This window comes from Eleginops maclovinus, chromosome 20 (assembly GCF_036324505.1).
Source record: "Eleginops maclovinus isolate JMC-PN-2008 ecotype Puerto Natales chromosome 20, JC_Emac_rtc_rv5, whole genome shotgun sequence".
Classification (NCBI taxonomy): Eukaryota; Metazoa; Chordata; class Actinopteri; order Perciformes; family Eleginopidae; genus Eleginops; species Eleginops maclovinus.
The window spans coordinates 23,388,864-23,411,222 of NC_086368.1; the positions used below are offsets into that span (position 1 = coordinate 23,388,864).

At 45.6% G+C, this 22,359-nt stretch overlaps 1 protein-coding gene across 3 annotated transcripts in view; it reads right to left on the bottom strand.

The window, feature by feature from the left end:
- Positions 1–22,359, bottom strand: part of LOC134882778 (membrane-associated guanylate kinase, WW and PDZ domain-containing protein 1-like) — a 127,818-nt gene that overhangs the window by 6,680 nt on the left and 98,779 nt on the right. For 2 of the 3 annotated variants that reach the window (XM_063910711.1, XM_063910712.1), the window contains exons 11-19: positions 21,503–21,688; positions 20,391–21,050; positions 12,187–12,218; positions 11,685–11,729; positions 9,692–9,938; positions 5,276–5,367; positions 4,436–4,628; positions 3,216–3,590; positions 1,306–1,509 (exon numbers count right to left, since the gene is read on the bottom strand). In XM_063910711.1, the coding sequence (XP_063766781.1) occupies positions 1,306–1,509; positions 3,216–3,590; positions 4,436–4,628; positions 5,276–5,367; positions 9,692–9,938; positions 11,685–11,729; positions 12,187–12,218; positions 20,391–21,050; positions 21,503–21,688 (2,034 nt within the window). The remainder of the gene's footprint in view (positions 1–1,305; positions 1,510–3,215; positions 3,591–4,435; positions 4,629–5,275; positions 5,368–9,691; positions 9,939–11,684; positions 11,730–12,186; positions 12,219–20,390; positions 21,051–21,502; positions 21,689–22,359) is intronic. The other variant, XM_063910713.1, reaches the window with a different exon arrangement.

A 22,359-nucleotide genomic window follows, 5' to 3' on the forward strand; every position in this document is an offset into this window, starting at 1 on the left:
ATCACGTCAAAAAATGCAGGAGTGATTAGAGAAGCATTTCTACACAATATCCATGTTTTTGCACATCATATCACCTTGGGCACGTCTGTCTCTCTTCTGCGATACAATAGGAAGCAACAAGGTGTGCCAGGCCTCAGGTCTATGCGACAGAGACATACGCTTTGATGGAAGCATTAGCTGTTTGTGCATTATTTATCGCGCACCAGCAGGAAGAGTTCCTGTTTTCCTTGTCATTGGAGACTTGAGCATCAGTCGCTACAAAACTCCGTCTGTGTTCTGACACAGGGGAGAAGGCAGCTCAATGGAAACTTCACCTTGGAAGAACCTCTCGTGCTGTTATTTATTCATGTCGGAAAGTTTGGACAAGCTTGATCCACATAAAAATAGGGGTGCTCAGTCATGTGCAAACAGAGGCAGAGACAAAACTCAGAAAAAGGAGCCACAATCTTTCCCCGTCACTGTCAGACGCCATCTGATTGTTTGACACATGAACATAAACCAGAACTTTCCGATAAAGCACATCCAGTTATTTCTCTCCGATGTCTTCTCTCTCGCTCTCGGTGTCTTTTTTGCCAGAGCAATTTTGGCTCAGGGGAAAAAAAAAACAAGGAAAAAACTCTTCATCCATAAGATGTGAGCCGGAAAGCAACGAGCGTCGGACAAATAGCTCCAATTTCTTCCAGAGCGCAGGTTGACAGGCAGTATCGCCTACACACACACACACACACACACACACACACACACACTTACACACACACTTAATTAAACAGCATTTGTGAAGCATGCCAGGGTGATCTGTCAGCACAAAATTGCGAGGGCTCTCAGCTGCAGCGAACAACATACAATGAGCACAAACTTTCCTTAAAACCACTTTAGACTTAAAAGATACACCAACAGAGCCTCTCTCTCACTCACACACACCTATCCATCATTTAAAGTAGAGAAAGTTCCTTAAAATCCCCAAAGAAGCTGTTCTGTCAGCACTGGTGGGACGTTCAAAGCACTGTGAATAAACCCTAAGCTTTATATAACCCTACAGCAGACTTGTCCTGCTGCTCAAAGAAACTCAGAATACATAATCATACTGATAGTTGATCGCATTGTCCTCATTGACCTTCATGACCTAACTCCTGTTAAATATTTTGTCCATTGTCAAAATGTGCTGTTTGGCAAAATCCCACACTGTTGCAAGGACCCTGAAGGCATCTTCGAGAACTCTCAGGTTTCTGTATCCAAATCTTGGTATTTTTTTTAGGAATAGACTTTTAAAGAAATTCAAGTCCTGAAATGTCCCTCTCCACTCACCGTCTCCGGGGATGATGCGTAGCGTGACGGTGTTCCCGGCCTCCTTGATGAGGTTGACGATGTCCGAGTGGGACTTGTTGGTGATGGAGCACGAGTTCACGGCCAGGATGCGGTCGCCGACCTTCAGCTTCCCACAGCGGTCCGCAGGGCTCCCCTCGATGATGCGCCCTATTTTGTGGGGCATGGCCACACATGCATTGCCAGCTATGGTCACCATTGACACGTTGATATTCAGTGTGTGTGTGTGTGTGTTTGGAGAGAGAAGGGCAAGGAATTGGGAAAGGAGTAGAAAGAGAGGGTCAGAAGGTTAAGGGTTAATTCACCGACAGCCAGCAGCCAAGGCGCAGTCTCTGAGAGAAGCCGCTCAGGAGAAAACGGCTAAATGCAAGCGTTGGCAAAGAAGGGCAAAGTGAGCTTTGAAAAATAATCTGTCACTCTTATTCCTCGTAGGCCTGCACCTGTAAATTGTTTTTTGAAACGACTCATTGCAAACATATCTTCCAATGCACTTTCTAGACCCGCTCCTGCGCCACATTTCTCAAATGGCTATCATTATTATATTTGCATGAGAGCCTCTAAGCAAATAATAAACCGCTGTTGTGTCGTCTGCATCCCAAACACCTGGATCCGCAGAAAGTTAAAGACGACATGCATCAAAGCTGACATCTCAGCAGCTACCCTGAGGTCTCTGTTTCTTTTCCTCCCTCCCTCCCTCCCCTCTTCCCTCTGTCTGCAGTCTGACATCAGTCCCTGCAGAGAAAAGGAGCATGCAATCGCTCCTTCCTTTCACCATCTTCCACTAAATTATCCTTCCCCTCTTCTCTTCCTCTATTCCACTATCACACTTGTCTAATGACCATGACCTCCTCTTATTTTTTACTCAATCTAGTTGTTAAATATTGAGTAAAACTAAATGAACTGAGAGACAAAGAGAAAGAAATACTCTGTATAAAATAATGTGCTGCTCCAGTATATATGGACTGGTTTCATGCAGCCACTGGGTTTCCACTAGATTTTAACACGTCAGGTCAAATCAAATTAAGCTTATCTGCTGGCCTATGCATTTGGCTCTGCCCTGTGAAAAAGAGGAGCTTTGCTACTTTGTAAGCTGACCTGGGAAGTTGAGCATTTTCAGACCTTTTCAATCCACCCACACTGACAGAGATAAGAGCACAGAGTAGAGGAAGAGCTATAGTGGTGTAGGGAGGGAGGCAGTATAGCAGGCAGAGAGCGCACTGCATAGCAAAGACACTACTTGTTTGTACAAAGCAGTTCGAGATCAGATAGTAAATACTGTCACATCTTAATTATTTCTGTTTAAATATCCTAAAATATGTAAACAAGGTAATTTTGTAGGTCAGATAAATATTACTCACACTGATCACTTCCCATATTTACCCTGCCTGCAGCACTCGCTCTCATTTAGATGTCATTAGGCTTTTAGTGCCAACCTGCTGGGCAGAAGCCATTTAAGTTGAGCTGAATAAAACAAATGCCTTATGTAAGACCCACTTCACTTGTGATCAATTATGAAAGCTTTGTGTGAACGGAGCAGCAGCTGCAAGGCGAAGAAAGGGTTTCAGTGGCACGACTTGACGGGCTCAAGACCAAATGAGAAAGAAGAACATCTACTTTGAAGTGGAGTGTTGGTATTGATCTGGCGGGACTGTAAATAGCCAGAATCGGTGCTGGTTGTCAGGCTGTGTTCAGAGGTTTTATAGACGATACAAAGGCAGCCCACAAAGAAGACAGGAAGATAAAAGGCTCCGGCGATGAGGGAAAGCTTTGGAGTGTGTTTTTTTTGGTTTTGCTGAGTGGATCAAATCTCTGAGAGATCTGCATGTTCCAGAAACAAATGTGTGCCTTCAAATATTTTTGTATTATTTCAAACAAAAAGTAACATCTCTTACCGAAGGTGGTGCCAGCTTCGGGCCGCGACACAGAAGACACGATGACGAACCCGAATCCTTCGCTCTCGCCACGGCGGATCTCAACGTCGTAGGGCTGCAAGGTGGAAGGGGCGTTGGACATGGCGTTGGGGGGCTGGGAGGAGTTGGTGGTGGCTGCAGCCGCGGAGATGACGGCGTTACCGCTGCCTCCTGCCCCTCCGCCGCCTCCCCCGCTGCCGATGCCGGAGGTGGAGCCGCTGCCGGAGCTGACGGTGTTCAGCGAGTTCTGGCTGCCCTGCGGGGTGCGCTTCCCGATCTCCTCAGTCAGGCTGGGTCCCTGGTTGCTGCTGTGGTGGGAGGATGCCGGCGATGGTGGCACGTCTCCTTCTGCTTTAACTAGAGATGGCAGAGGAGGATAAGGTGAGAGAGATGCATGACATTCAGTGTAGGTGGGGACAGGAAGGGCTATTTAGGAGAAGAATAAAACAGACACACTGCGCACAGGGTGGTGACACAGCAACATCGAGAAGAGAATGAAGACAAATATTATGCCAGACAGTGTTGCATAAGAAGATCAGGAGATAAAAGAAGAGAAAAAAAACTGAATAACACACCGGTGCAGATTACATCAAGATATGGTGACAAAACAGCTAAATGTTACATCACCCGTGCAATCTGACAACGGAAAAGATTGTAAACAAACACAGCCAGTTAATGCTGATATGGTGAAAGAAAAGCTGGCGGGGGAGCTTGGGAAGAAGAGCCTCTCCAACAATCTTTCCCCCGATCTGTTTCCGAACAAAAGATGAACTAAAGACGCGGCCCCGCCTGTGGTATCTGGACATTTCATTCCACATTTCATTTCCTGTACAGCTGCTCGCGGAAGGCGCCTCATATTCTCAACGCTCTGAGGCAGACGGGGAGCTGAAATGCGCTAATGTCTGTCCGCTGTCGCCGGGGCGAAGGTTGACCACCCTCTTCATCATATTTATGGGCCTTTCTTTATCGCCTGCCAAGGAGCAGGGTGGAGCCGAGCAGCGTGGGGAAATGTGCTGGTGGGAGCTAAGGAGCACTTTCAACAGACCATTACCCAGGAAGGCAACACCTGCAAACAAGGCCCTGCGCCTCTGGTTGAACAGCGATTGAAACAAATGGGGCCCTTGGCGATTAACAGTAATCTTGCTTTTCATATCTATCTTATGGTCTTTTACAGGTTAGGCTCCTCCCTCTTCCTTTCTTACCCGCGTAGGTGGCTTTGCGTCGCACGGTGAGGTTGACGTGGCCCTGCTTGGCCGCCTGCTGCATCAGTTGCACCACCAGCTGGTGCGACTTGCCGACGACTGCGGTGCCGTCCACGCATGTCAGTTCATCGCCGGACCGCAGGCGCCCGTCTTCATCTGCCGCACCATACTTCACTATGTGGCCGATGTAGATCTGAAACAGAGTAGATGGAGGAGACTTGTGAGACACAGATCTAGATCATGGACAGATGGGCAAACAGTCAAAAGTGGAATACTTTTAGGTACAAAAAAATATCCTTTAAAGAGGCCAGATTCATTTTAATTAACTTACATACATTAACAATTCAAACATGTCCCACCTTCTGAAGCAGGCCTAAAGTTGTCTTGCAGTGCAGGTCTGCTACAATTTAAATCACACTATCAACTCTTCTTCCAAAGCCTGCTACTGTATTCACCACAGCTCTATAGTTAATCATTATTTCCGTTTCCTTCAAAAATGCAATGCAGGCCAGTGAACAAGAACAAAGAACTATGCCTCTTTAAGACAGAGAAGAAAGCAGTGGTGTGTCGACGGAGAGACGGGTGGTCTTGTGTTTACATTGGCCAGATCAAAGAGAATCTGTGTTGGAAATCACTGATATGAAGCCGATAAGCAGCTCAGAACTACGCACTGGAGACAGATGAATCGAAAAAAACACAGACCTCTGAACAGTGCTGGAAAATAGCCTATATTTCATCATTCTGTGGTTTATTCATTTCACATAAATATGCTGGGAAAATTGGAAAGCAAACCAGAGAGAATGAGCTGTAAGAGATAGAAAGTGCAAGAGAGAGACTCACCGGCTCCCCGGGCTCGTTGCCTCCGAGGATCCTGAAGCCGAACCCTGTGTCCTTCCTCCACAGGAAAATGTCCTGCTCTTGGAAGTCTGGAACTGTGAAATCAAAAGAGCACCATTAACGTTTCTGCATTAATACCAGCAGCCAGCCCAGAGGACTTCCTGCACCAGTGCAAGAAGAACTCAGCCATTAGCCTTAAGTAAAACTCCCTCTATTCACCACCCTGTTCAGTCAAAAGCTCATACTGTGCTGGAATCAACCCCCCTCCTCCCGCCTGCTTATGTCAACATGCAAATATTCATCCTCCCAAACTGTTCCAAGCTTTGTCACTAAGACGGCACTTTGCACAAACAGTCTGTCTAGAGGCTTGGGGAAAGGTGTTTGTTCTTGCTGTCAAAAGATCAAAAGGATCTATTTTGGGGAAAGAGCAGAGGTATGGAGCTTAAATAAACTCTCAGAAGCAAGACAGGCTGCCAGAACAATTCAGCACAGCCTCGATCACGGGTCCCATAATTAGAAACGATCAGGCTGAAATTCCACTCTGAAGTTGGGAGAAATAGCAACCTTTTTTTTTTTTTAGCTTTTTACTACATTTTCAGAGACGCTTCTCACTGTTCATTACTATTCTAATGGACGACAGTGTTTCTTCTAGGAGGCGAGGTGTGACATGCAACTCCGTTCTACTATTCCATATGTGAGGAAGCACTTTCTAGAAAGATGTGCCAACACATGCTGGAGCATGCTATGTTTTATTTAGTGTAGTTAGCTCACAGTCCACCCCCATCCACAACAGAAAGAATATTGTGTGTGTGTGTGTGTGTGTGTGTGTGTGTGTGTGTGTGTGTGTGTGTGTTTGTGTGTGTGTGTGTGTGTGTGTGTGTGTGTGTGTGTGTGTGTGTGTGTGTGTGTGTGTGTGTGTGTGTGTGTGTGTGTGTGTGTGTGTGTTTCAAGGTTTCAAGGTTTCAAGGTTTTATTTGTCATATGCACAGCAGATACAGCGTATATGTTGGCAATGAAAATCTTATGTCGCGTGCTCCTCCAACAACTCAACATACATGGTGCAAAAGATAAATAAAATAGTGAAAAAGAGAGAAGAATATTTACAATGTTAACAATAAAGATTTGAGGATGTGAAATATATACATATGTGGAATACATTGAAAGTATTTAAATACTTTACACTGTTGAATGAGGAGGTATGGACAGATGCATATATTATGTATAACAGATGTGTATGGCAGATATGTATAATATATAGATATGTGTACTATAAACAGATATGTATGGCAGATGTGTATAATATATATGTATGTGTGTACTATAAACAGATGTGAGTAGACATTCACACAGCTCAGGAGTTCAGTAGTCTTATAGCCTGTGGTATAAAACTGTCTCTGAGTCTGGTGGTCTTGGTCCGGATGCTGCGGTACCGTCTGCCAGACGGCAGCAGACAGAACAGATTGTTGCTGGGGTGATGGGGGTCCTTTAATATCCTACCGGCCTTCTTCCTACACCGCTGGGTGTAGAGGTCCTCCATGGATGGCAACTCCGTCCTGGTGATGTGCTGAGCAGTTTTCACCACCCTCTGTAGAGTCTTACGGTTGAGGGCGGTGCAACTGCCATACCAGTGTGTGTGTGTGTGTGTGTGTGTGTGTGTGTGTGTGTGTGTGTGTGTGTGTGAGATTGTGTCTTTGTGTCTTTGTGTGTATGCTAGTTTTGCTAGAGAGGTGCTGTGCTCAGCTTGGGAAATTATGGGAGGTAAGGGGCTGAAATTCCCCAAATAATCTTAGAAACTTTTTGCAAAAAAACAAGAATCAGGGTATTTACGAGTTTACCAATGATTGTATTTACCAGTTAGGCAAATATTCTAATCCTGTATAAGCCTCATTCAATTCCTTTTAATTATATGCATTTAAAGCACTGTTTTTTTCCCCGACAAACGTTGACAGGTGGGAAAGACTGCCATCAAACATGTTTCCTGCACTGGCTGTGCTACAGAAGAGGCATTGATCTGCAGGGGTTGACAGCTCATGGTTCTTGTTGCAGTGAATATGGGGGAGGGAGCGCAGGGGGACCAGGAGCCAGTGGGGAGACGGAGCCGTGTGTGTGGCCTCATCTCGGCGTAAACATAAGCTTCTTTGCTTTAGATGTGTGTATATACTTATTCATGTTATGTGCATGCATTTGTTTGGCCGCAGCTGTGTGGTTCGGGCTGACAAACATGCACCTCTGAGCAAACTCCCAGGGAGATTTCCTCTCTGCTCTAACACGGGCTGCCAAGGCCACTAAAGCCACTGAGAGGCGGGCAGGGTGGCAGAAGGCACAAACAGCCTGCTCCCAATCTGTTCCTTCAGTCAACAGTTGAAATCCCTCTGGAATAAAGCTATCCCTTCCCATCTATCACAATTTAACAGCGGAGGAAGTGGGAGAGGAGGAGTCAAGGGGGTAAGTGTCGCAATCTGCACCTGTACTCGCCAGGGGTCAAAGCACGGCTACGCCATGCTTCTGTCCATTAATAGATCCATAAGTGATTCCCACAGTGAGGTAACGGGGCGTGAGCGGATCAATACTTTACAAAGATGTACGGACCTGTGCAGAGCTGTGTGTTAAGACTGCAAATACCAGGCTGGGTGGTTCAGAGAGTGAGGATATTAAACTGGAAGCATGCTTATAGCAGACAACAGGCCTCAAGCAGCAACAGTCTCTAAAATGTATCTTTTATTTCCTCTTATTTATGTCCAGATGTATCCAATGCTTTTAACCATCTTAATCTGCTCTACGCAGGTGTGCTGAATGATGAGCCTCACTGGATCTGAAAGTGGAGGCATGAGGCTCTTTTGTGCTATTTTTATCATAAAAAACGCCCCTTAATTATCATATAAGGGCAGGTTTAGTGCCTTGCGTAAATACTATGGTACTTAAATTGAGATAACCTTTAAAAAGTAATGGAAGAAGACAAAGAAATTGTGTTTCGGACAAATATATTTGTGGATTGTGAAAACTAGATGAATTTTCTCATCTTGGTAAGAGTTCACAACAATGCTCTCTTAATAGAGGAGGAAAAATAAGAAGACATTGAACCAAAAAAAGAACATTTCGCTTCTTGCATGAGGCCAAGTAAGCAAAGTGAAGGCCATGTAACTTTCCTCCGGCCTAGATTTTTTGTGCATGTTTTTTGGGGAGAATTTCTTTCTGTAAATGAAAAATCATTCAGCACATGGTGCGTTTAAAGACCTTGATCTCAGCAGAACTTTTCATTACCGCGAATGTGGCGTAGAGAAATGTCTCCGCTGCAGCCGAGGCCTGAGCCCAATGTGGTGCACCCAGCAGGACTTTAGGATGAGAGCTCAATGCAGCGTGAGGAAACGGAGGATTTAAACCTGCAGGTACAGGTCAAAGTCCTCCCTGTCCTTTTCTCCGTGCTCCTTTCTTCTTTCCTTTACCTTAGAATCCCTTGATCCCTCAATGCTGGAGCTTTCTCTTTCATTTCTCATTTCCACATTTTTGTCATTTCCCTCTTTGGTATCCTTTGTCCTCTCTTTGCTTTCCCCCCCACCATTTGCACTGAGCAAACGGGCTCTGGCAATTTAGAAAAACCCCTGCTGAGACTCCATCACCTTTGGACAGGTAAATGAAGACTTCATCTCCCCCTTCATCTTGGTTTATTCCGGTCCTCCTGACTATTCTTTATTTCCTTTATAAATCAAACGCTATTGTCCTCTGTCTGCACTTTGAGCCCACGTTCAGCCCTTCTCTTCACAGGCATCTGAATAATGAAAATCCTTGACAAGGGGTGCCTGAGAAGTGATTAGATGTTCTCGGCCTTTGCAGACTCCTGCTTTCTCTCTTCCTCTTGTTTTTTTTTTTGTTGCTTGACAGAGGATGTGAGGGTTATTCTTTTTAATTGGAGCTATCCCTTAGCTTTGTTGAGGCTAGACAAAGAGGAGGGGGGTATGCAATAGGCTGACATCAACTCTACAACTGCTGCTAATTATACGCCTGTGTGTCTCTTTAGGGAAGTGTAGTGTAAAAGTGTGTCAATGGTGGCAGTGTCGATATTTGGACCACAGAGGCGCCTACAGTAATAGCTTTTAAACGGCCGGACAACGAACGTGCTGCTTCCAATGCCGGTCGGAAACTAGTGCCAACTTGGTGGCTTTGAAGAACTGTTTTACAGATGAATAACTCATGTTCCCAGCTGTGCGTTAGAGGTCTGTTTGTTAAATATTAAGCTGGAGCCAGCAGGCGATTAACTTGGTAGAATATGTGACTATTAGTGAATATATGTGCATATAAACCAGTTACTTACATGCACAAGTCCCAGATTTTGCTCCAAAGCGTGCAGTACCATTCTAAACACACCAAGGGTCTCCCCGATCCAACAGCCCCATGCACCGCCACCAAAACGTATATACTTACGCCTACTTTCATACATGCTCCTGGACTGGGCCCAGATCTTAAAGGGGTCCGGTTTTCTTTGGATGGTCCCGTCTGCCGGGGAGTCCTGGGGCGGCAGACCCGGCAGGGGCTGAGATGGGGGCGGTGGGGCGATGCTCTCGTTGAGAGGGGCCACCAGGGACGGGTGCACAGGCGAGTCTGTGTGGGCGCTCCGGTGGCTGGAAACGCTATGCTGGGAGCTGTTCTGACTGTCTTTTCTCGACAATTGCTGTTGGAGAAGCAGATCAATATCATTTGCCAATTGTAACGGAGACAAAAAAAAAAGGTTATTGCACGCTCAGCAGCGGAAAGACAATCTGGTGGGAGGAGAATCAGTGGGGTGAGGACGAGAAGAATTTCCGATTAAAAGATGATAGATGGCTGCTCCGTGGGTAAAGGATCAGAACCTGAGAGTATAAAGTCAACCATTGTTGCATTGCGATCATATCCAACACAAACAATAATCCAACTGTTGGATCCAGATCATTATTTTAGCACACAAGGCAGAGAAAAGGACCACAATGGTTTCTCATGAACAAGTCATTCAGCTGAGGGAGAAAACAACCTACGAGAGTGCGTTGCTTATTCCTTTTGTTTAACACAGAGCAATGGATTAGCAAGGAACTGCATCCATTGCTGCATCTGGAGTGAAATTCACAGTGAATAAAGCCCTTGTGTGGTGTTTGAAACACAGCTGGGATCTTACTGGTGGAGCCAGAAATGTAAAACCACTCATAAACTGCCACTGGCCTCCTCAATAACATGGGCACTTAAGCACCTGCTGAAGGATTTGAAGGGAGCCGTGCTTGAGCAGAGTTAAGCACATACAATCCTGAGCAGAAGTACGAGTAGAAATCCTTCCCATGACCCGTGTCACAATAAATCTTTCTTTACAGTCCCAACTTCTCCATTACTCTGCAGATTTTCAAAGGAGAGACAAAGCATGAGATATTTTAAGACGACAGGAGAAAACAACCTCAGTTCAGCCTCTTTGCATCATGTGACCTCCCAGTTCTTTGGATGTGGTGGACAAAAATACAGCAGTAAGAAAGAAGAGAGGGGGGGGGGGTGGCTCATCTGTTCTTAGATATCAAAGTCTTTAGCCTTCAAAGTGCAGTCTTCAATAAATTCACACTCGTCACTTGCCGAATCAGCCTACACACCTCTGCAATTCATGTATGTATTCATCATCCTTGTTAAACCTAAAAGAGACTCGAGCTAATATTAAGTTAAAAGCTGTGGATCCAGCTTTACCGATACAAGTGTTATGAGTGAAACATCACTGGGTTTTTGTGGGGCTGTAAAAATCGAAGGATTTATCTAATGAGTAACAACTGCAGGCTAGGTTTGGGGCTAATGTCCGAGCTCAGGACTGATCCTTCCCTGACCTCAAAAATGATTTTTTTTGCTCGCTTTTTATTCCATCAAACAAAATGGGGCCTCCATTAGCCAATGCACCAGCTCTCTTTTTTTGGTTTCTCTCTCTACTTTGATGTACACAAAGTCCAAATCCCTTCCCCCTATTAAAGGAAAACAAATCTCTTTTCCTTGATGGATCCATTAGATTTGACCTTCTGCAGTCACTGTGTTCTCCCTCTCCCCCGGGACTGCCCTAATACATTGGTTTCTGCTGCTCCAATAACTTATTAAGGAGACAGAAGATGGGATGGAGGGAGGGAGGGGGGGCGGGGGCTTGGTCAATGAAAACAAATCCTTACTGCTTTCTCTGACTTGCCCAGCAGCAGGCCATACAGAGGTCCAGAGCCTCGATGCATTAGCAGTCCTCTTTAATGTGTTTTATTGCCCCCAAACAACCCAACCTTACTTTGAAACATCAAGCATTATCATCCTCAATGTATCACCGCTATCATCCGCTATAAAAATACCATCACCGTTATCATCTAACATACCCAGCACCAACACCACCACACCTCATTTCCCAAAACTTTCACCCCCTCTCATCTGCTTCACATACCATCCTAGTGTAATCTCTGTATGGAGGAGCCAGCTCCATACGATCCTGCAAAAACAAAATTGACAAACACACGTTCAGTGAGTCAGACAGAGTCATCACATCTCTGCGTTAATGCAGCGGATGTCAAAGGATGAGGCCGACTCTCAGCTGTGATCCTACATTCCCCTCTCACACTGCAAGCTTAGCACCCCGCGCGATGCCATCATCAGCGTGTTAGCAACCCAGCTCACGCTGTGCATCAAAGCCCCCGCTACAGAGAGGAGGAGGAGGAGGGGGGGGTTGCTGATGTGAAGCTACAGGGATCCACCCCCGCAGAGCACAGCATCCCAAACAAGACTACAAACAAACCCACAGGAGCAGCACAAGTTACACCTTAGAGAGAGAGAGAGTCAGAGAGGAGTGAGACCAGCATCCCTCTGACAGATACACCGTGCAGATGGAGGAGAGTGAAGGATAGACGGGAAAGGAGGAACATGTTGACTAAAAAAAACCAACTACTTACCAGTTTCGGGCTCTTCTTTGCAGGTGCCACCCCTGTGAAGCCAAACAGAAATAGGGAAAAAGAGAAGGTTACAAATGTAGTTTTAGTTCATCGTCCACGCTCATAGAAAATACAAAAAGCAGAAACGCAGACTCCAAAACAATCTCTGCTCATCTATCCCTCGTCTCCATCTCCCTCCTTCCCTCTCTTTCCCTGCTTGTTTCCTTTGCTCGCCCATCCGCGGCTGGCGTTAGAGGGAGGAGAGAGGAGGTGGGTGGGTGGGTGGGTGGGGGGTGAACAGGCATCGCGATCTATCTGCATCAGTGCCGCGGCCAGCGCTCGGCTTGACTGTTGCAGCGGAGGACTGGGGGGGGGGCCAGCCTCGAGGGCTAACCGGGTGCTCGCTACAGAGCCTGGCAACCCGACGCGTGTGAGCAAGTGTGTGTTGGAGGGAGGAAAGTGAAGACAGAATCCTGGAGAGCAACTAAGACAGAGAATGAAGAGAAAGGAGAGGAGAGGAGAGGAGAGGAGAGGAGAGGAGAGGAGAGGAGAGGGAGAAGGAGAGGAAGAGAAGAGAGCGAGCTGGAGATCCTGGCCGTAGCATTACCCATGGAGAAGGAGTCCAAGATACTGAACATTAAATTATAGGCAACCGTCAGTTCCCCTCTTACTGAGACCATCTTCCTGTGTCCGCTGAGCGCCGCGCTCCGCTGTCGAAGGCTCCAGCATCTATAGGCAGTTGCAGCGTCCTACCCGTCTCTCCCTTTTCCCTTTTCCCTTTTCCTTTTTTCCCTCTCTCTCTCTCTCTCTCTCACCTCGCTGCACACTGTCCTCCCTCCCTTTTTCTTCCCTCAGCATCATCACCTACCCTCCCTCCCTCTTCCCTTCTCCTCCTTATCTCCCACCCCCTCCCACATGCTGGTAAACATCCACACAGCTGCACACACGCGCACACACACATGGGCATGAGGCGGCTCAGCTCCCAACGCAAATCGATGTGTGCTTAAGGTATGACAGACGGGGTTCTGCTTGAGCTAGCGTTGACCAGAAATATCATCGCAGAAACATCATTATCGCGGAGAAGCACACAAAGAAAGACTGACGGATGACTAAAATGCACACACAGCCAGCATCTAGAGGGGGGAATTTTGCTCCTTAAGCATATCGCTGCCCTCTCCTCCGCCCTCAACACTCCCTCCCTCGACTCAATAAACAGTTGTATGAAGTTATGGAAATGAGAACGGGAGAAGGAATGTGTGAAACAAAGAGGAGAATGCGAGGCTTGTGGTGTGTATTTACCTCTATAATATTCAAAACACAACAGTGAAACGAGAAGCAAGCAGGGGTGTGTAGCACATGTAGAGCAGGAGTAAAACTAAGCGGGGCCTGATCTAAAAATATGGGCCACTTTTGTGTGTCAATCCTTGAGGGAGAGTGAAAGGATAAGATCTCACACACACGCTCTTGTCTTCTTTATCTTTCAGACATCTGGGTTCATTCACAAATGACAGCTCCAACTGTGTTGCATCTGCAGATTTCCTTTCCTTCCTCTCCTCCCCCTGTCCTCCTTCCCATCGTCTCCCTTTTCCCCCCCATTTTTTCCCCAATCAATAGGAATCATTCATTCAGGAGCACATAGCGATCCTGTAAATCACACGCAGATTGCAAGCTGTCAATCCCGAGTGAATCTCTCCAGCCTGAGCATGCTGTCAGTCAAAGTTTCAGGCTGCCGTTTGATTATCCTTCAGCGGCTGCTGCTGTCTGCTAATGTCTCTCGGCACACTCGCTCTCCTGGCTTTTCAATCGGACACACTGATACTTAAAACGGATACACCCGTGGAGGCGATAAATAGACTCTGACATAAGGTCGATCCAGATCTTCCCAACGCACCGACCTCCTTCCTATTTCACCTTCGAATTTAAATGTGTTACTGTAAAAGCGAATCAATAAATTACATATTAATTCAATGATATAGATACATAGAAACGGTTAAAGCCTTAGTGCCTTTGACAAACAACGCAATAAAAACAGTGCGCATGTCAACAACACATTGTTAGGCAGAAGCAGTTTGTTGGGGGTTCTGTGTATGTGTGTGTGTGAGAGTGTGTGAAGCACCACAGTGTGTTTGAAGCTCCTAGATCAAAAGGTGTTGTGGGTGTTGGGACCAACCTCCAGTGCTAATTACATACAAGAGGGAGGAAAGAGCGGGTTCGGACAGGTGGGCGATCTCGACTGGCCTGTGCAACACTGAGAGAGTGCTCAATAAATCCTCAGTGTCTCCATCTCTCAAATAATGGACCAAGACCGCTGTTCGTAACCGCCCCTCCTCTCTTCAGCTCATTTTGTTCTGCTTACTAAATCTTGAAATTTGTGGCAGAAAATCCATTCTCAACAGTGAGTAATTGAGGACTGCTCAACCTACAGGGCGCTACATTTGTATGATATGTGGCTTTGGTGATTAATGATATAAAAACTGATTATTGTGAATTCCTATGAAGCCAGAATAATAAAGTATCCAGTGTATTGGGGATAGCAGTAAATAACAGAAAAACAGTCATCTTGTTTCAATGCCTGAGCAAAAACTCAGACACTCTGGTTCTCTGTGACAACCCTACAGCTGGTTTAGTACCAATAGTTTGGGTGCATAATGAAAAGGCACTTTAAATCTTTAAGAGAATAAAAAAAACTTTGACGAAGAGTTTAATATCTATGCACTTCAACAAAGATTTCAGCAAAAATTCCTGATCCGATATAATTGCGTGGGACTGAGCTGGGTTCAGGTACTGTACGTTTCCCATCAACAGACTGTTGCAAAAGCCTGGCAGCAAAGCAGTCGCTAATCGGAGGCCATTATTAGGCAGATTATGTTGTCTGTCCACAATACGCCCGTGTGTGTGTAGATCTCGGCCAGGAGCAATGGCCTCCGACAGGCAGGTCCATCTGTCACCGTGGTGACAGTGGCTGGTGACCATGGGGAACTGACAGACGGTCTCAAAGGAGTGAAAGGCTCGCATCAGCTGGGTACATCAGCAGCCAGGATGTGACAGCCCTGCAGAGTACAGCTTTATTTAGCTCAGTGAGTGTGTGTGAAATTAAATGTACCAGAGGAGCGTACCAATGTGACTTAAGAGATGGCAAATATGTCCAGGGAGAGCAAAATAAAAAAAATGAGAATGAACAGAAATGTTTCTTTTATGTAATGAAGGTCGTGAGGTTTTATCATGATTAAAAAAAAAGATACCAACAGTTTTTCCCTCCATGGCTTTTAGAAAGCAGAGGTGATTCCCCTCCTCCTACAAATCCACACATTCACCTCGGAGGAGACCCCAGCGCAGATTATCTGCAGAGCATTGTCATAGAAACAAAGGATGGTGCAATGGTGGAGAGTTATAACTCGCCCAATAGAAATGAAAGTGTGAAGGCATGGGAGATTGGTGGGGGTTGAGGGAGAGAAGGAGTCTCCCCGTGTCCCCGTGCAACAAGCCATGATTCACAGGCACAAGCCTCCAGTACGCCAGAAATGAATGGGCGGTGAATCGTGGGCACCTCGCGGGCGAGCCGCTCCCCCATCATTGCTTTTGAGGACTGCAATGCTGTTCATTATGGTGCCATTGGAGCGTGCAGTCAGCAGAATTTTTAATGCGAAGTGGGCAAAAATACGACGCTTCCTGCCCATACAGTGAATTGATTTCCTGACTTTGGTCTGCGCAGGGACCCATCATCGACGTTTATCTCTTCCTAATGGGTGTGTACGAGACTGTCCATATTATATGGGCCTCATGGCGGTGCCTGCCGGTAACTGTGAGCTTGTTTATGTGGGTTATGTAAGTTCACGTAATGGTGTACCTATCAGTGTTTGTCCTCCCAGAACACTGCTCCTCAGAGTGCTTTTTGACAGGAGGCATTTATAAGCTGTCTGCTCAGAGGCCTAACATTATGCCAATAAAGACTATCTAGTGTGGCAGTGATCCACTTGTTGTTTTTCCCCTCTTTGAGCCGCACGTCCATGAAGACAGAGGAAAATACGCTTTTCAACCCATCGTTTGTCTTCAAGGGCACAATAAATCTCTTTCAAACTGTACTTAAAAGGCAAAGCGAAGAAGGGCAAAGAAACATAAACAAGAGGATATGCACCCTCTTGTGTTTTGACGCTATGGAATGTAATGGCTCTAAAGACATATCCAGAAAGCCATGCAGATAATCTCTGTGACATTTGTTTGGGTATTTAGATTCCCATTTATCCAAAGGAGATTAAGTGAAGCGGTTCATCAAATACACTGACATTTGCTAAATAGTTTAACAGCGCTTGTCTGTGTTATTTCCTCAACCTGCCATTTGTCCGTTCGCAGGCTACGTGGGAGGGGAGGAAAGGTCTATCCCTCACTCTGAAAGAAGAGGAGAGCGAGGCCTGATTGACCAGCAGGGACTTATGTGTCACCGCTGATTGATGAGTCGTGAAGTGGGGGGGGGGGGGAGATAGGGACGAAAGCAGAACATCATGGGGGTTTCTGTGCCCCTCTTTCATCATCTCTCTGATGCTCTGACACCGTTCCATCCACCGCTCTCTTCCTCTCCCTTCACCCGCTGCAGCTGTCTTCCCAGACATTTCCTGCACATGGCTACAAGCAGTTGCTGCAACCAGGCACAATTTACCTTTGTAATTAATAGAAGCACCTGCCATGCCTTACAAATAAAGAAAAGTATGGCAAAAAAAGGACTGCATCTACGCTAATGAAAAATGGCTTTCATTTCTCTACAGCAGACTAATGGCATGAGCTGGGCTACTGAGGGACCGTGCTTTAGGAATTTGACAACCAAATAGGATTTTGCTGAGGAAAAAGCTGTGCAGCAGCAGGTGTGCGCGTCCCGACAGACCCTGTAACATTTACACCTTTTTTTTAAAGGGAACGGGGGAGAGGAAATTAGCGTCTGAGCTACGGCAAGACATCAGGGGCCAAAATGAATTATGCGAGCGCATCAGCGAGGGCAGGAGAAGACAGGCGGGGGAAAATGAGCCCATTAGAGCAGTGTAATTAGACAAATGAAAGAACAATGTATCACGAAACACACACCTGATTGAAGTAATAAATCATGCCTGTGTGCAGTATATCTGTGCACAAATTGTCTTCAAAACCTCTGAGGCTTTTGTGGGGAACCCATGAAACCCTGTCAGAGTGTCATAACCTAACAATGTGGCCTGTGGGTAGCCCTGTATGTATTAACTGGAGCTAAAAAAAAAGGTAAATTACAGCTACTGTTTCTTTCTTAGGCTGTGAAAATGAAAACTAACACCCTCAAAAGAGATTCACATTGCCAAGTTTTCATAATGAGATCGATGATTTGCAGGTTTGCTTCAGCAGACGGTGTGGTAGAAGAACACATGCTCACATTTCCACACCGATTCGTGTAAATGCTCATACACGGTGGATAGGACAGTGGGAGAGGGGACAAACTGTTGTGCAAGGCAGTGTTAACAAGTGTGTATCATTGAGCACATCCACAGGGATCGGCTCCCATCACAGCGTGGGCGAGCGGGCGAGAATCTAAACACTGACAGTAGGGGGAAATGAAACAGAAAACGCGGGATGGAGGGTGGGAGGAAGAGCGGATCTCCACCAATTAAGACTGCGCAAGACTCGTTCTGCCTTGAATTCATAATTGGATGCACGGCTGTTCGCGTTTGAAACTGACACTGAATGTGTGTGAGTGTGTGTTTGTGTGTGTGTGCCTAGATGCACAAGCGGAGTTTGCTCGGGGAAGAAGACTCTTGATAGATGGAAGGAGAGTGAGAATATAACAGAGCACAGGAGAGGAAAAAAGATGTATGTGTGTGATAAGCAAAGCTGACATCAGGACCCCAATTAGAGGCCAGTGTGCCTCGCTGCTGCTGGTGGAGCGAGGCGAGGAAGCAGGGAGAGAGAGAGAGAGAGAGCTGGAGAGTAATTAAGGCACAGTAACCAGAAGCTCGGTGCATGTTCTCATGACTTCCACTGTGTGTGTATTTATGTCAGACATGTGTGACATATGAATGATGCAGACGGGGTGGCAGGTTGACATATGAAACACAAATGTGCGATATAAACAGATTCATCATTCAACGTGTGCAAATCTAGAGGACAGGGAGTGTGTGGGAATTCAGTGGGAGGAAGAAAAACAAAGAGATACGATCAGGGTGAGATGTCGGTGAGGATTTCATAGAGCAAAAGGTATTTCCCTTGACTAATTAGTAACACATATATGTGTATATGCTATTTTATATATTTGTAAAGCCACACATGGTCTAGTGTATCGGCACTAAACAGTTTCTGTCAATCGTGATGATCAACTAGTCATTTATCGAGTACAATTACCAATAAATCTCTAGTCCCAGCTTCCCCAGTGTGATATTTTACTGCATTTTGCCTGTGTTTTATTTTTGTAAACTGAATATTGATTGGGTATGTTTCACTTTATTTCTGAAATTTTTGGCAAAACAATCAATCAATTAATTAATTAAGAGAAACAAATAGATTAATCAATAATAGACTGTACAGGCATAAAATACATATAATGCTGGTTGTTATTTCTTATTTAATTCTGACAAAAGCACAAAAAGAAATCTTACATTTTTTAGGATTTGCCATCTTTTTATATCTTATAGTGCTACAACTCATTTTCAGCTGGTACCAAAAGAGACCGTTTGATACCAGAACCCACTGTGGGAAAAAAAAAAAAGAATCTTGGCACACTGCACTGCTCCAATCTGGCTCTCTAATTACTGACTGTGTCCGGATGTTGGAGTCATTAGCCTCTCTTTCAGGAAGGATCTTCGTAAAACATACAGTAACCTGCTTTTTGTACTGGTTATAAATGTTTAAATGGGAGAAGTGCAACGAGCATGTTTTCTATTATTAATCTGCATTGTTAGCAGAGGGGCAGGTCTGCTTCATGACGCTATATCTTAGATTAGTTTTGACATTGTGTGTCTCTGCTGACTGACATCCTTAGTATTGAATCCTAAGTAGGACAAAACCGACCATAAAAGACATTAGGAACGCTGGTTCAACTAAAACTACCCATATGCATTATCCTCATCAACCGTGCCTTTGTCTTTAAGCTCAGTGCCACTCCTCCTGTCAGCGTCGGATCTGTCACTCTGCTCACTTAAACCCGGTTAAACTGTGTTCTGTTTTATTAACAGTCCATTAATCCCCGGCCCAGAATGATGCTGTAACACTTTATGGGTTTGTGTACACTGGCAGGATGAAGAAATGCTTCTCATTAGCTAAATCCAGTGAGCAGGAGTGGAACGGTTTGGGGTCTGTGTGTGTTTGCAGGGTAGGTGTGTGTAGAGGAGCGAGACAAAGAGAGAGTGACGACATTGGGAAAGGGACGGAGATACAAATTAAGAATAAGCTAAATGTGTAGAGCGAATCACCGGGACTCCATGTGAGAATACAATGAGACTTGGCTGCAATTCTTCTCACCAATTTCCCTCGACATTTCAGAGCACTTAGACCTACAGAGGAGATAAAGCGTGCGTGTGAACACTCAAACACAAAAACCTTTTAGTTACTTGAATTAATAAGCCCCAAAGCAAGCTATGGACAGTCTGAAAGAGAAAATAGACCAATTACTTGTCTCACACGGTCCGCTTAGAGCTCTGGAGGTCTGCGAGTTTGAGGGGAATTGGAGGGAAAATACCAAAATTCAGCTTTATCCTCCATTTACAGCTGCTTTGTTTCCATTTAGTGCTGCTAGGACTCTCACATCAGGGAGCGCGACAAAGGTTTGGTGCCACACATTGAGAAGCCCGACACATGATTTTGCAGCATTGACATTGACCAACTAACGCTCAAAGTACAATAACTTAACCCTACACCAAGCCAGATAGCTCTATACCGTGGGAGTACACTAAAAGAGAAGAAGAAGATGTTCACTAGATGTGCTTGTATTCAGACTCTCTGGCTAGATCTAATCCTCTCTCCAGTTTACCCTTCTTATGTGTGTCAATAAAAGAGCTCTCTGTGAGCCGGGACAGCCTGTAAGGCAGAAGCCTATTGTTTTTTTGTCAACAGCATTGAGTAAATTCATGGGAAACGTTCGTTTTGTTTGGCAATACCTCAACATATGGGTGCATAAATCAGAAGCCACCGTATCTTCCTCATCTCCATCTGCTCTCATCAGTTTCAATATTCCCAGGGACAATAAGCATGCAAAAAAAGAGGGGCCAGCCTCCACTCACCTCTCTGCACCAGCATGGTGACCTCACTGCCTTTGGGACACTTGCTGAGCATGTCCACCACCTGGTTGTGAGACATGGTCTGCACGTTCCTCTTGTTCACCTCCACAATGATGTCGCCCTCCTTGAGGCCGCGGCAGCGCGGGTAATCCACGATCTGCTTCACCCTCTGCCCTCCGCCTCCTGGACTGTCGGCGATGGTGAAGCCGAAGCCCTTGTCTCCTTTCTCCATGTGTACAGTGATCAGCTCTGGTTGCGTGGCGATGGATGAGGCCAGGGTGACCACGTCGCTGGGGTAGCCTTGATGGGAAGAGGTATCGGAGGCCATCTCCCCGGAGGGGCTGTAGGGTCGGGGGAGGCCGTTGAGGGGCGCCCCTCCGTTGGACGAGCCGTTATTGTTGTTCTGACTTCCATGGCTGGACGGCGAGTCGTAGCTGTTGGAGGCCTCCTGACCGTTGACGATGATGGGGTCTTTGTTGTCGATAATAGCCACTGAGGTGACCAGGCTAGTGTTGGGGTCATCGGGGTCAAAGGGCAGCGGGTAACCGCGGCACAGCTCCAAGTTCACCATGGAGCCGATAGGGATGGACTGGAAGATCTTCACAACTTGGGCGTGAGTGTAGCCGAGCACACAGATGTCATTGACACTGACGATCACATCGCCTGGGGGATGGAAAAGATGGGGGAGGTTTCATTTTGTATGTAAGGAATTCATTATGCACAGCTTTTTCTTGAAATCTGATCATTGATTTTATAGGAAATGGCTGTTCTTTATGATATTGTATCGATTCTGTCTCTGTCTATATGTTTTGTTTATTAATGTTTCTGTACTGTTTTTAACTTTGCTCATGAACTCTGTTTTAATAGCAAAAGCCTAACCAGGGACAGGGGTTGCAAATTAGCTTCGGCTAGAAACTTGTATGCATGACATCTGTTTTGTATTTCATATGAAATCCAGTTAATGCATTTGTCCCTGATCAATAAACGTCTAAATAAAAAATAAATAAAAATGGAATATCTTTTGGTTTTGGATTGACGAACTGTTTAATCAAATAATATGAAATCATCGTTAGTTGCAGCATTATTTCAAAACTTGATATATTAAGTAAACCAACCTGTCTCCATTTTGCCATCCAGGGCGGCAGGTCCATCTAGGACTAGGCTCTTGATCTGCAGGAACTCGTCTGGCTCGTCCCCTCCAACAACGGTGAAGCCGAACCCCCGGCGACTCTTTTTCAGCTTGGTGTTGATGAAAGTCCCCTTCAGCTCGGATCGGTTCCGAGTAAAGAAAGGCTTCCCTCCTGGAACACACGACAAATAAACATAAATCTTTCAGATGCACTGATGGAAAAGCCAACAAACGTTAAAAACTATTCTCCATTAGGGGATACACTCAATCTGGGCTTCGGTATCTGGAAATCTGGCAGGAATGGCACTCTTAGTTCCCTTGTAGGCAGTCAATGATTTTTGTTTTAATTGAGGTTGCGTGTAAAAAGGTTTAATGGTGAGGCACAACCTTTTTGAGCACAGAAATCTTTAGTGAAAGTCATAACGCACGAAGGTCACATGACAAAAGCATTTGTACGAGGTTGTGCTATAGTGAATGGCTTTTGCCAACAAGATCCCTCTAGCATTCGATTTGATTGGTTGTGAGGGTGTAATTAGAAAGAGAAATAAAAAGAGATATCCATGGAAACACATTTCCACTCTCGAGTCATGAGTAAAGTCGGTAGCCAATTACTCAGTCATCCTTCTCTTTCGTGCTTTTTGTACCTCATTATCTGGCATTAAGGGTATAAAGAGAAAGATATGAGATGGAATCAGTCCAAATCAAAAGCTCCAGTGAGATATTCATCCGTCGTGTTTACTGTCGGAGAATGTGTGCAACGGGGAACAACCGCTTAAAAAAGGGGACCGTCAGAGAGCTAATCATTGTAATAGTCCATTCTTAATAAGCCTCATATACTACATG